The sequence below is a fragment of the Branchiostoma belcheri genome, unplaced genomic scaffold, assembly GCF_001625305.1.
Source record: "Branchiostoma belcheri isolate BF01 breed outbred unplaced genomic scaffold, Haploidv18h27 scaffold182, whole genome shotgun sequence".
In the NCBI taxonomy this organism is placed as follows: Eukaryota; Metazoa; Chordata; class Leptocardii; order Amphioxiformes; family Branchiostomatidae; genus Branchiostoma; species Branchiostoma belcheri.
In genome coordinates, this window is record NW_017803291.1 from 84024 (window position 1) to 96954 (window position 12931).

General features: G+C 41.6%; 2 protein-coding genes across 2 annotated transcripts in view; one reads left to right on the forward strand and one right to left on the reverse strand.

The window, feature by feature from the left end:
- Nucleotides 1-7930: 7930 nt before the first annotated feature.
- On the reverse strand, nucleotides 7931-8698 carry LOC109467577. The gene is made up of 2 exons (XM_019765596.1): nucleotides 8500-8698; nucleotides 7931-8310 (listed from the first exon to the last, which is right to left on the reverse strand). The coding sequence occupies exons 1-2, from the start codon at nucleotides 8537-8539 to the stop codon at nucleotides 7931-7933; spliced, it is 420 nt and encodes a 139-aa protein (XP_019621155.1). The 5' UTR covers nucleotides 8540-8698.
- Nucleotides 8699-11531: 2833 nt separating this feature from the next.
- Nucleotides 11532-12931, forward strand: part of LOC109467579 — a 5131-nt gene continuing 3731 nt past the window's right edge. Inside the window, exon 1 of the mRNA XM_019765597.1 lies at nucleotides 11532-11544. Coding sequence (XP_019621156.1) covers nucleotides 11532-11544 — 13 coding nt within the window. The remainder of the gene's footprint in view (nucleotides 11545-12931) is intronic.

Here is a 12931-nt window from a genome sequence, read left to right on the forward strand (position 1 = left end):
TTATTTCTTCTTGCTTTCCTTCACCTCATGCCCTTGCTGTTGCCGTGTCCTCCATCCAATCTCGCCCGGGCGCCGCCCTGTCTGAATGAAACCACCAGAATTGTGCATCCTTTATACAGTCCTTCATTATCTTAATAATAGTGCAAGCTTACCATGAGATGATGCAGGTCAGCATAAGTAGTCTGGAGTCATGTTAGCATACTGGGCCATGTCTACTATTGTCTCCCCATGTGCTCTGTGGATCTCGAGAAAATGACTGACGCAATGGAACACATGGTCAGCAAATAACACATTACCACGTTCGTTCAAATGCAAGCAATCACCTGATAACATTGACCTGTTGATACTGCCGCCATTGTTTCAAAGGTGAACTCCTTCAGTATTACACATCTTAGCCACCTATTCGTTCACAGCAACACGTCTATCATCTTTGTATCTTGAGTCTAGTCTTGGTAAAATGCTAGATACCACAATACTGGATGCAGGAAAGCACTCTTTTGCATGATTTCCCCCGGGTCATTATTTCCTGCAGACTTATACCTGTGGACAGATTGTTTGTGCCAACATGTATGAACACTACTTCTGGTACACCAAAATCAAACAGTTTTATAACAGAAAATATCTTGAGCAGCCTCAGCACCTCTTGCACCACGGTTTGCATGTACCTACATTTAACGTGCCCATGGTGGAACATGGTGAGCAACATACTTGCAAATGGAGTCGGAGAAAAGCAAACCAACAGGATGTTCCGCTGATGTGGCCATGTTTTCATTTCCCAACCCTCGACAAGGGCACACAAAGGACACGCCTCCCAGATGTAATGACGGATGCGTCGCCAGTTTCTCGGCTGTCCGTATAGAAAATTATTTCATGTATTTTTGTTAACAGTGTAGTCCTTTCTGTCAACCAACTTTGTCAACATAATATAATGACCGTGAACACATTACATTTGTCTTCGAGTTCAGGAAACCAAGTCTTTCCCAAGTCTCGTTGGGCACCATTAGTGATTTTCTTCATTTCCCTGGGAATTCCCTTTGTTGCTGTTGGGGAAAAGTGAATTACCATTAAAAATTTGTTCCTGTAAGCTACAAAAACAGCTTAATTTTAATCATGATAAAGTCGGATTAATCTTAGCTTATTATATATAATAAACTCCTTTACCTACAATGCTACTTGTCATTTGAGTTCCACCTTTAGGTTGTCAGTACATATACCTTAGACAGCACTAGTCATCTTGGTGGGTATTGCACAAATGGCATTGTTTGTTTGTTTGTTTATTAAGGAATCTCCATTAGTGATAATATGTACATCACTACTCTTCCTGGAGTCCTATACAACATAAAAATACAACTATTATTTACATTTATATTACTTCAATTGCTATTATGTAAGGGCATAGCCTGTTACAAAGTGAAGCGAAAAATGGAACACACTTGTCTTCTCTGTAGTCATCTTGTTTCTTTACTTTTCTTAGGTCGCTTTCCTTTTAGGTATTAAATGAATCTCACCTCGTTTCTGTGACACTGGTAATTCGCCTTTTTTAATGGCGTGATTGCAGCTAACAGGAGGTCTTTTTTCTAATTACTGCCAGAAATGTACATAGAATTCTCATAAAATACTCACTCTAGAAATTGACTATTTCAGAAGTTAATTGACACAACAAAAGTAACTCTCGTAAGGTCTTAAACTACATATAGACATAACAGACAGCACGTGGGTATACAATAAAATTAACTTACGTACAAGACAAAAGATGAATCAACTTATACTATTTGTTTTAAGGTCTAAGGATCCTTTGATATACATGTATTTGTGCACAGTAAGGGTTAAACCTATTACATTCTATAATATAATTGAATTTATCTTTAGCAGGGAATGTAACAAATTCTGTTGAGCAAGCAGAAAGAAGGTTATATACTCACTGGAGCAGCTGGCTTAGCCTTCCTGTTCCAAAGGCGCCCAATGGAGTGTATGCATAAGGTGCAGTCATCCCTGAGGCATCAGTGGGTACTATAGCATGAGCGGCAGATGGCATGGTAGTGCTGGGTGTTCACCTGAAGGAGTGAGAAGGCACACATAGTCATGGCACAGTTACAAACATGTACATTTTTGTTTTATTAAAGCGCAGGAAAGGACAGGCAAGACTGCGATCGAACATTAAAAAAATTAACGAAAGATATGATAGTATCTTAAGATGCTATGATACTACCATGGTACTTCAGCCTAGAAATGAAGTATTAAAGAATACGGTGTTAACATGTAACCAATAAAGGAAAACACAACGTGACAAATGAAACACAAAAAAATCACAACAATATGTTCATGGGAGCAGGAGGGTACTTCGGTAAACAGTTGCTCCCTATACTTGTTCATATTGTATATCTTATAGAACCTTGATTTCATATGGTAGTTCGTATTACCCCAAAGTAGTCTTCTACTGTGTTGTTTTGCATTGACTCTTTTACTCTTGTGTAACCGAGGTATTATTCTCGTTCTTTTCGGATGCTGCTCGAGGGACTGGCCTATAGGACTACCGAGAACACACACAGGATACAGGCATTGCCGGTACACAGTCTTATTCAAAATCCTAACGCAAATTTCTCTAAGTCAACAAGCAAAATATTTATCAGCGGCCAGGCATACAGTGCATGTGTGTGCGTCCCTACTCCTCTGCTGATCTCTCGATGTATGGTGACCTCAGCGGTAAACCCCATCCCGTCCTCGTCGCCAAATGTAAGGGTTGTTGTTGGAGGAGATGATGTTAACTTCCTCGTGGTTTTACCGCCTCGCGAGAGGAGAAGTGGGTCAAGAAAGCCGGACACGGAGCACCAAAGAAACACGTCTGACCCCAGTATTTCAACTCAAAAACCTTGTATTTGACAATCTTCAACATCTTGACAGTCTGAAAAGTTTAAAAATATTGAAGAGGTTGATGGAATCCATAGTACAAGGAAGGATTTAAAACTGTTACGCACGACAAAGCTATGAAGGGTTAGAGAGAGTTTCCCATCCCACTTCCTGGCATATACGTAAATAAGAGGAACCTTAATTGAGCCAGTCACAATTCTGGGAATATTCATATTGACATCTTTCTATAAGCGCGGACTAGTTAGCTGTACAACCGTGACATACTACATCGGCATACTAAAGGCTTGGACGAAAAAAAATACTTTCCAAAATAAGACGGGAAGTATAAATTTAAGGCCCCTATAAACATTGATTCTGTTAGAGACATTACTAGATTGATGGTTAAGATTACTGTTTCAGGACATATCAGATGTTAGAAGTGTTAGATGTGACCTGTTCAATTATAGATGTTCCAAGAGAGAGGAGGGTGAATTTGGGGAAATGCTTGGTAGAAAAACACATCTCCTTTGTCTTAGAAGGATTTAACCCCATTAACCATGTATTAGACAATTTTTTAAATCTTTTAAGTTCACCTCTGCGGCAATCCAACTAGCTGATGATCAGCAACATCGAAAACAACTAAAACTCAATCGTGAAGCTGCTAACAAAAATAGTAACAATCATATTCTTTCTACATACATTGGGCATGGATCAGCCTACTAAGACTAAGCAAAGCGTTTGTATTTCTGTCAATATTTATGGGTTCACCACACCACGAAGTGGTGGTGAACCCATATTGCTTTTTCTGATGTTTCTTCTTCTCCTCCTTCTCCTTCTTCTCCTTCCATTTTTTAAATGGATTCAGCTTCTTCATTTTAGGGCCTAAGGTCCTGAAATTTGGTATGGAGGTACAGTGGGCAAATACCCCTAGGCGTTTTTTTAAATTTTTGTGATACAAGCTTTTACAATCGTTTTATTTGCTTTTTTAGCGGTCCCCATAGGAAAGTACTGTGGGGGCGTACGCGCGTGACGTAATAAGAAAGGAATTCGGCGGTATGCCCATATATGGGCATGCAAGCATGAACCTGACGCAGACCAATCTATTCTTCTTGCTGATTGGCTGTTGGATTTGATTGGATTAACTCAATTAACACCTGTTCAAAGCCATTCCATTTTGACAGTATGAACTCAAGTGTTTTGGTAGGTACAGCACAGGCCACGAAATACGCATCGATTTTCGAGGGACGTTCTGCGGGAGAGTGCAGGACGCTGTGCGGGACTTCCCTCGGGAGAGTGCGGGACGTCCTCCGGGAGAGTGCGATACGTTCTGCGGGAGAGTGCGGTACGTCCAGCGGGAGAGTGCGGTACGTTCTGCGGGAGCCAGACATTTTGCTCTTCTCTGTTGGAACAACGCAAGTTGGAGGTCAATGACCTGCGCCCGGCGTGTAAACAAAAAGTTACGCGGTACGTAATGTGTATCGTCGGCGCGCGCGCCACGGTATCAACAATTTTCCGCAATCTTTACCAACTAGTATTATCTAGGTTCTGTTATCGATCTCCGAAGAATCACCAAAATTGTAGAGTGTACAGGCGTTCGTTTGTTCTTGCTGAGAACATCGCGAGACGGCTTCCTGGCGAGCGTCCAGGGCTTGCATGCCCGACAGTTTTCGAAGATTGGACAGGGAGCGGCTGTAATATTAAAGGAGCCGGCGGCTTCTGCTAGCCGGGTTGATAGTTAAGTAACATCAAGGTGGTTCAAAAGCAAACCTGATAAAGAAGGAAACCCCGTAGTTAATAGTTGAAAGTCTTGGTGCCTTGAAGCGATCGATACCGCCATGCTGTTTACTTTTTATGACGTCGACATACAATGCAGTGAGTGATGTGTATCGCACCGAGTTAGCTCGGTTGGAAACGCGCAAGGCGGCAATCCCAGGCATTGCAAGTTCGAACCCCAGTGCATCGGACATTAATATTTTTAACAATTTAACATTTTTAACAACTTTATCATTTTTAACAATTTTATCAGTTTTAACAATTTTAACAATTCTGCATTTTAACAATTTCAACATTTTTTTTTATTTTCGTTGTTTTGCTTTTAACATTCAAAAACTGATTGTTCTTACTCAAGAATGTCAATAACTTAGAATGTTAGTCTTTTGTATTTTTCCAACATACAAACTAAAATCACTTTGATGTTGTCACAAAAGTATTGAGCTGACAAGAGAGAAGGAGTACGGTACTCTGCCAGTGTGAAGAATCTACAGAGGTATTACCAGTCACTAGTAGCAAGAGATAGACCACATTGAATGATGACGATGAGGACGAATCATATGAAGTACTATCATAGCTAGTACAGAAATTCTACTGCTTTACTTTACTTTCTTTCACTCTGTACATGCAATTAGCTCACTGGCATGATTTTAAAAATAAAGGTTATGATAATCATATTATATGCATAGCTTATTCAATGTATGGCTTCATAGTTTATGTGATTGTTAATAACACCTGCACAGAGCATTTCCATACTGACAGTATGTCTTTATTCAAGTGTTTTGGTAGGTATTTCCATCCTCCTTCGCAGGGCTAAAATCCTCCGGTTCCCTTCCGGTTGACGTCACCGCCAAACTGCTGTCAGCCAATCAGAGAATTTGCGCACCGAGCTTTGCGCAAAAACCGCAAAGGTCGCTGGGAACCTATTAGCCAATCAGGTTACGTCTTACATTCCCATGTTGGGACAGGCCAAGATGGCGGCTATTACAGATACTAGAAGTTTCGTGCGAGCCGTGCAAGAGTCGAGCCGTGCAAGAGTCGAGCGGCTTCGTGAGCATCAGCAGTCGATGCTACGGGCGCTGCTTGATGGCAGAGACGTTTTTCTGAGTGTGCGGACAGGAGGAGGGAAGAGCCTGTGCTATATGGGCTTCCCAGCAGCGGCCAAAGCCCTGGCCAAAGCCGAGACAGAGTTAGGGCAAGCCCCCCGACATCTGATTGGTTTGTGCCAAATAAGGCAAGCTCATGAATTATTTATAAGTGACGTCACCAGAAGTCAAACTGTCAGCGGTAAATAGCAGGGCTAAAACCGGAAGGGAACCGGAGGATTTTAGCCCTGCGAAGGAGGATGGGTATTTCAAGCTTTTCTGCTCCAGCATTGGAATGCGGGGCATGAACGTTTTTTTTTTTATTTTGAAAATCAACAGTTTGCATTATGCAATTAAAAATCCTAACCAGTAAAGTAGGGAATAGCTATCCAACTGTTGTTTTAGTTGTATGTTACTTCATATTATAGTTATATCAATGTAAATCATTGTTTTCCCTTGTGTTTCTCATTCTTTCCCTGCCATGTGGTAAAATGTGGTGAACCCATGGCTGTATTTGCTCCAAAGCAAATATTGGCCTTTCTAGTTTTGTTTGATCTTTCTGGTGTTACCCCAGATGCTCATTACCAACTCCACAGTATCAAATTTCTTCTTCGTCTTACCTTTCACAATCAAAACAGCACAAGTCAGGTATCTTTCGACGGCACACGAATTGATCATACTTTTACATCCATACAGCACATGATGCACGGTTGCAGGCTTGGTCCTACCTGCACAGACACAGATCTCCAGGAGGCCAATGAAGCAGAGCGGAACTGGCTGGAGTAGATTGGCGACAAGCTATGATGATCCATACAGTTGTCTCTTGCCTCCTTCACAATCTTGCGGTCAGAAACGAGCACATTACGAGCTGCTTGTAGCGGACGAGGTGTTCGTGGACGACGTAACCGATCAATTGGTCAGCGTTTAGATTCCTCCAGGCGGTCAAGATCGACTCACGTTGTTGATAGTTGACCGTGCGTACGAGCACGGGGTGGTTGGTTCGTGCCTTCAAAGTTGGTTGATATTGTCCGTTGTTGTCGGACAGTCCGATGTAAGGTTTTGTTCACTTTTTTGTACAGATCTGGTAAAGTCTTATTAGCCAGTTGCTGAGCAGAGCTTGTTAGGTCGTGGTGGAGGTGCCCTTTGGGTCACCACCAGCGGTCCCAGAGGAAGCACCGGTATCAGATTGTTGTTGTGACATACTCACAACACCAAACAAGACTGTAAGACAAGTCAAAAACCGCGCTGCTTTGAGCGCACAAAGAAAACAAGCCTACCTCCTCAGGCGAGCTGTGATGGAAGAGGACCCGGATGTGCGCGGTACTGCGCATGTTCCTTTTAGTTTAGACTGTAAAAAGCTGCCTCCTAGCGGTTGCGTTGGGAACGCCATATGTTTCGGAGATTGTGAAGGATAATTAACAAGATCCAATGGTCAAGGTCAAAAGTAAACTTGTCACATTTCATGACGTGTTACATTGCATCAACAGCTAAACTTTACACTTGCACAATAAATGTACATGACAAATGTTATAACGAGATACATAATAAAGGTTGACAATGTAAACAATGCATTTATCATGACAAGGGCAAATGATATAATGAGATACATAATGGTTGACAATGTAATTTATCATGACAAGGTCAGCATTTTTCAAGGTCAAGGGGTGTCTTGAGTAAACATGCAATGTACACAGTAATCAATGTATTCAGTTTATTCAGTATTCAGTTTATGACACAACTTTTTAAAACAACTTTTTGCCAAAAACAGACTTGCTTTACTTATCTATTTAACTTCTCCATCTCAACAAACTCATTCCTTAGTGGCACTGGCTGCACAACTTGTCAACTTTACGTCTGTCCTCCACCATCCAGTATCTTCCTCCACTTATTGGCGTGACATCTACATTCGTCAACACAAAACTCTTCTCCACTGGTCTTATATCAGCCACATCTGGGAGTTGGTACATTCCTCCTGAAAAGCCAATTCTTTTATTAAAAGAAACTGAGTTAGCCCCCGGCCATTAGAAGCCTAATGCCAGTCAGCCACTACCTTGACACACTGCGCCTTAGATTCGTATCCCTTACTTCTGAAGAACTGGGCTACTGCATGGGACAGAAGCTTTTCAGCGTCAGAGACTGACTGCTTCCTGAGACCAACAAGAGCTGCATATGTCAGGTCTGTGTCTTTGCTTCTCATGGCCTCTTCAAACCTCCTGACATTGATGTCGTCATGTCCGCCGTCTCTCGTGTGCCATATGCTTCAGCATGTGATTGTGGTCTTCCCTCTCATGGTGCTCCCTGTTGGTGATGGGATCTACTTCTGGCACATACAAGTACTTCGTAAAGTCCGCTCCCTCCTGTTTCAGCTGGGCTACTCTTGCACGGAACCGGAATGTTGCGATGATGGAACGCAGCTTGTCCAGTTCCGTCTCAGGGATGTGAGGCCGCCATGTATGGTACGTGTATCCCTCCGGAATTACATCTTTACGTACATGATGAAGTGCATCTTCAAAAGTCAAGCCGTCTTCTTGCAGAAGATGCATTTTTCTCTTGACTTCCTCTGGTACACAGTTTTCTGCTGGTGCACGTGGCTGGGCGAGGTCGTCATCTAGGGTGAGAAACAAGGCACATCGCCACAGTGAACATTCTGCTCTAAAACTTTATCTGGTAATGGCAAAAATGTACAATAGAGGTATTTCATTCATTCCCTTACAATACGCGAAGGAGCATAAAGAGAGCATTTGCATAATTTAAAAGAACAGAGCATCAAGAAATAAAATCAGTTTGTCGATCTTACCATCAATCTGCAGCATCTTCGCTAGAGTTGCCTTACTCATCCTGGACACACTTTCTCTTGCATCATGGATGAGCTGCCAAAGATGAAGGGGTCGGGTGTCGCCTTGTGTTCTCAGGGTGGAGAACTCCCCATCAGTGACAGTTCCTAAATGGCAAAAAGCATAAGGCTGAGGTAAAAAAATGGTCCCTCTCAGCCTCAGGTTTCGATGAGCAATTTTTATAATAATTGGAATATTTAAGAAAGGCCATTACATACCCGGGCCTTGATAACTTTTTTTAGGTTTAGGGACACCAAATTTTCACTCATTTCGCATTCAAAGGCATGTTTTCTTGGTTTGGCATGACATATCACAGAATGTAAATATATATTTGTATTATATCAAACGATATATGGAATATTCAGACAGAAGAATTTTTACAAAAAACAACACGGTGTATTCCATATCGCCCAAGGTATCAGCGCGATCGCGTCGGATCGCCTGACGGCCCGTGCTTCCATGGGTTCCATCATCATCATCATCGGACGGCTGCGGAGCAGGCGATCACAAGTCCATTCCACGTCCGTCGGGTTCCATAGAACTTTGTAACTTTACTAGCTTAACTAACTTTACTAACCTATGTAACTTTACAAACTTTACTAACTTTACTAATATTACTAACTTGAGTACCGGGCTGGTACCTTGGGCAATATGGAATACACTGGGTTGTATTCTATATTAATTTGATATGACTATTCGAGTCAGGAGAACCAACAGATAACATTGGTTTGGCCTCATTATGATTCTTCATTGATCTCAAAACTTTTTGGACATCACATTTACAGTCAATGTTTCAAATAAAGACACAAAGAGCTTACCAACAGGTACAAGTCCATAGAATGCCATCCTTTCCTTCAGTGTCTTTGTCAGGTCTCGGATATACTGCACGGCCGTTCCGAAATGCCGGAAATCACGAACGTTCGGTTCGCGCAGGCGCACTATGGTACGCCGCGTGTTCTGGACCCCTGGGACGCCCAGAAAACAACGGGTCCACGCACATTTACAGCTGAATTGCAATATGACGCCAGCTGAATTGCACAAACGAAGCTTGCTTTCTGAGTTGTAATAACTTAAATGAAATAAAACTATCTGATAGTAATGCATGTGAAATTGATAATATCAAGTATGAAAACGTCCGTCCGCTTTTAAAAATCTTCTCTTAAATACTGCAGCGCTATACAAACGTAGCGCATTTAAGAATATATTTGCGTATATAAGGATTTAATCCTGTACAATTGTCTCTATGCGCATGTGCCTGTAAGAAAATCGTATGCAACACATGAGATTTTAGTACAACGTTGACCGACACGCCAACGTTTAGCGTGTTAACGTCTTTTTTAGCATCGAACATCAAATTCTGCAAAATCTGTGTAATACGCACCAATTACTCTCAGTTCAACGCGAGAATGAAGACGCGCAATACATAGAAATAAACTGAGTACACAATTATTTGGAGTATCAGGTAGCTCAGCTGATGTAATCAGGTCATTCGGTCAAGGGTCAAAGGTACTTAGTTACCAGGGACGCTACGTACGATAGTCATCAAGACAGTAGAGACCCACACAGCACGGCTGATAACAGAATGGAACATGAAGGTTGAGGAGACAAAGACTAAAGTAATGATATTCAAACCCCCACATTCAACAGTAACAACACCTGACTACATCAAGGTGAACGGTAAACATATGGAAGTTGTCAAGGAAACCAAGTTGGTGGGGATAACACTGGACAATGAGCTCACGTTTGGTACCCATATCGCCAACACGCAAAGGAAGGCCTACAAGGCGCTGAAAGCAGTGGGACTAGTAACAGACGCCAAGAAAAACCCAAACCAAGAAGAACAACTATACAAAGCTCTGATCAGACCGATCCTCGAATATGAAGTTGAATGCACAGTGAAAGCGGGGAAAAACATGATCAAGCGTACACACCTATTCAGAGAAAGGCACTACTAGCAGCAACTGGGTGTAAGCAGAGAACAAGCACAGAAGCATTGAACTGGTGGGTGATACAAACAAAAGTGCAATGATTAAAGAAACAGATTTTTGTCAATTACAGTGATTAATTCCTACATAGACAGCAAATAACTTGTACTGTATGTTAACACATGGAGTTTAAAACTTTTTTGTCAGTTTTTCATTATAGGGTACGTAAAGTGTACGTATCTTACAAACCTATGTGTATTAAATCTCCTATGCAATGACTCAAGAGACTGATCAGATTTCTTCAAAGGAAATCATCTCAAGTCCCTGCCTGGGGAATAAGCCATTATGCCCCCCACCCCACCCCTCAAAATTACAGGGGCAATAAGAAAAGCAGAATTATTCTGAAATATCCTTTTTTTCAGCCGATCACGTTGCTTAAGGTAAGCAAGGCCAGGAAGCCAACAGGAGAAGCAAGTACCAAGACAGGACAAAGGAGGACAGGTGAAGTCAAAGCAGTGAGGGAGATAGTCAGTGGGGGCGATACTGATGGCCAGATGGGGCTCAAAATGAAGTCTCTAGGGAGGGAGGCTCTGCAGAACATACTGAGACAGATGGATCTCTCGGCCATTCAGATACCAACAGGACATCTCCTTTCAGCACAGCTGGACATTGGAATCAACTATAACCAGTGTCGCAAACTCCGCAGGTTTGTGCAGCTTTACAATAAAAGAAGGTATAGATCATAAACACACTACAGAGGTAGCTAAACATGTAGCAATACTGATATTGTATACAAAAAGGCCCATTCCATGAAATTTATATATCAATGCATTACAATAATAATACTGCTGAAGTAGCTTGTTATACATCTCTAATTCTAAAGGTGGCTGAAACAGCACCTGGTGTCAGTGGAGAGTGAGCAGGAGAGTGGCAGGTGAGATGCTTGCCAGCAGGCAGGTTGTGTCAGAGATGCTCCCCCTGGACAAAAGATCAAAGAAAAGAGGTGGCTGCTAGACCGTGTGCGTATGTCAGTTGTCTGGAATCTGCCGTTCTAGACATTCTGACCAGAAATGCCACTGCAGGGTAAGTAAATTATATATACCTTCAAATTCATTATATCTATGTGTATGGAGAACTTTACATGATGATGATGATGTGTATGGAGAACTTTATATGTAATAATTCAAGAAAAGTTTTGGTGCTGCATACATGTGTATGAAGGACTGTCAATTATTTCAAGAAATGTTTTTTCTGCATGTACATATGCAGTATTATAAAAAAATAACAAAAGACATGGTTCAATTATCTCACATAAAAATGAATCTTTAAAATACAATGTTAACTTTCTCTCTTTAGTCATAAGATCTTTAAGAAGTAAGAGGAGAACTTAGACACCTAATGACTACCCACCTCAGCCAGTCATCCCACCCCAGCCTGTCATCCCACCTCAGCCTGTCATCCCACCTCAGCCTGTCATCCCACCCCAGCCTGTCATCCCACCTCAGCCTGTCATCCCACCCCAGCCTGTCATTACATCTGTCCCTGCTACATGTTTACCAATACTTTATCCATGTGGAGTGTGTCAAAAGGATTGTGTGGAAACTCCCCATCAGGACATAGAAATGAGTGTTGAGTGTTCCTCCTGTAAAGGATGGTTTCACTTTGCATGTTGTAATATCCTTGGCAACGAGCCCTTTCTATACAATAAAAGGTACAAGTGGCACTGTAATTCATGTTAAAATAAGTAGTTACTTTTTCTTTATAAGTACATGTATCAAGTAACGTACAGAGTGCTCACAAATTGTGAAATTTAGAAAGGTCAAATTTATCCACAAAAATTCTTTACATGCTTGTTAAAATTGTAGCAGCTAAGTGATTAGTAATACTTATAACCTTAATTCCCATATTGCAGCTTCTGAATGTGAATTACTGAGCACCTGCATTACTGTTAGATATCTGTTATACTACTATAAATGTCAATCTTAATATATTGACTATTGTGCATAAATCAAAATCAGTGATAAATCTGTGAATCATTTCCATTTTGCCAATGAAAAGGCATTGAAAAGTTTTTTTTCTTCGAATCACACCCTATAAATATATGTTGTTCATCTCACTTTAGTAGGGGTGGCTGTAAATTCACTAGTGCACCACATGTTATCAAAACATTGTCCAGGATATTTAGCATGTCCATTGGGAACTGACTCGAAAGTATACGGAATTCCTTGATTCGCCCTATCACTCTTTCAACATGTATACGAGCATTAGCTACATGCTTCGTCTTTATGTTATCTTTCACTGATAGCTGTGCTTTCCCCTTACGCATGAAAGGGGGGGATCACCAGCTGCACCCCCTTTGCTGCCAACAAATCCCGAATGGTGAACCCCCTGTCAGCCATGCAAATGTCCCCTGCTTGAAACTTGTCAACAATTGATGACTTCTCCACCAATTTGTTTGTCTGACATTGCC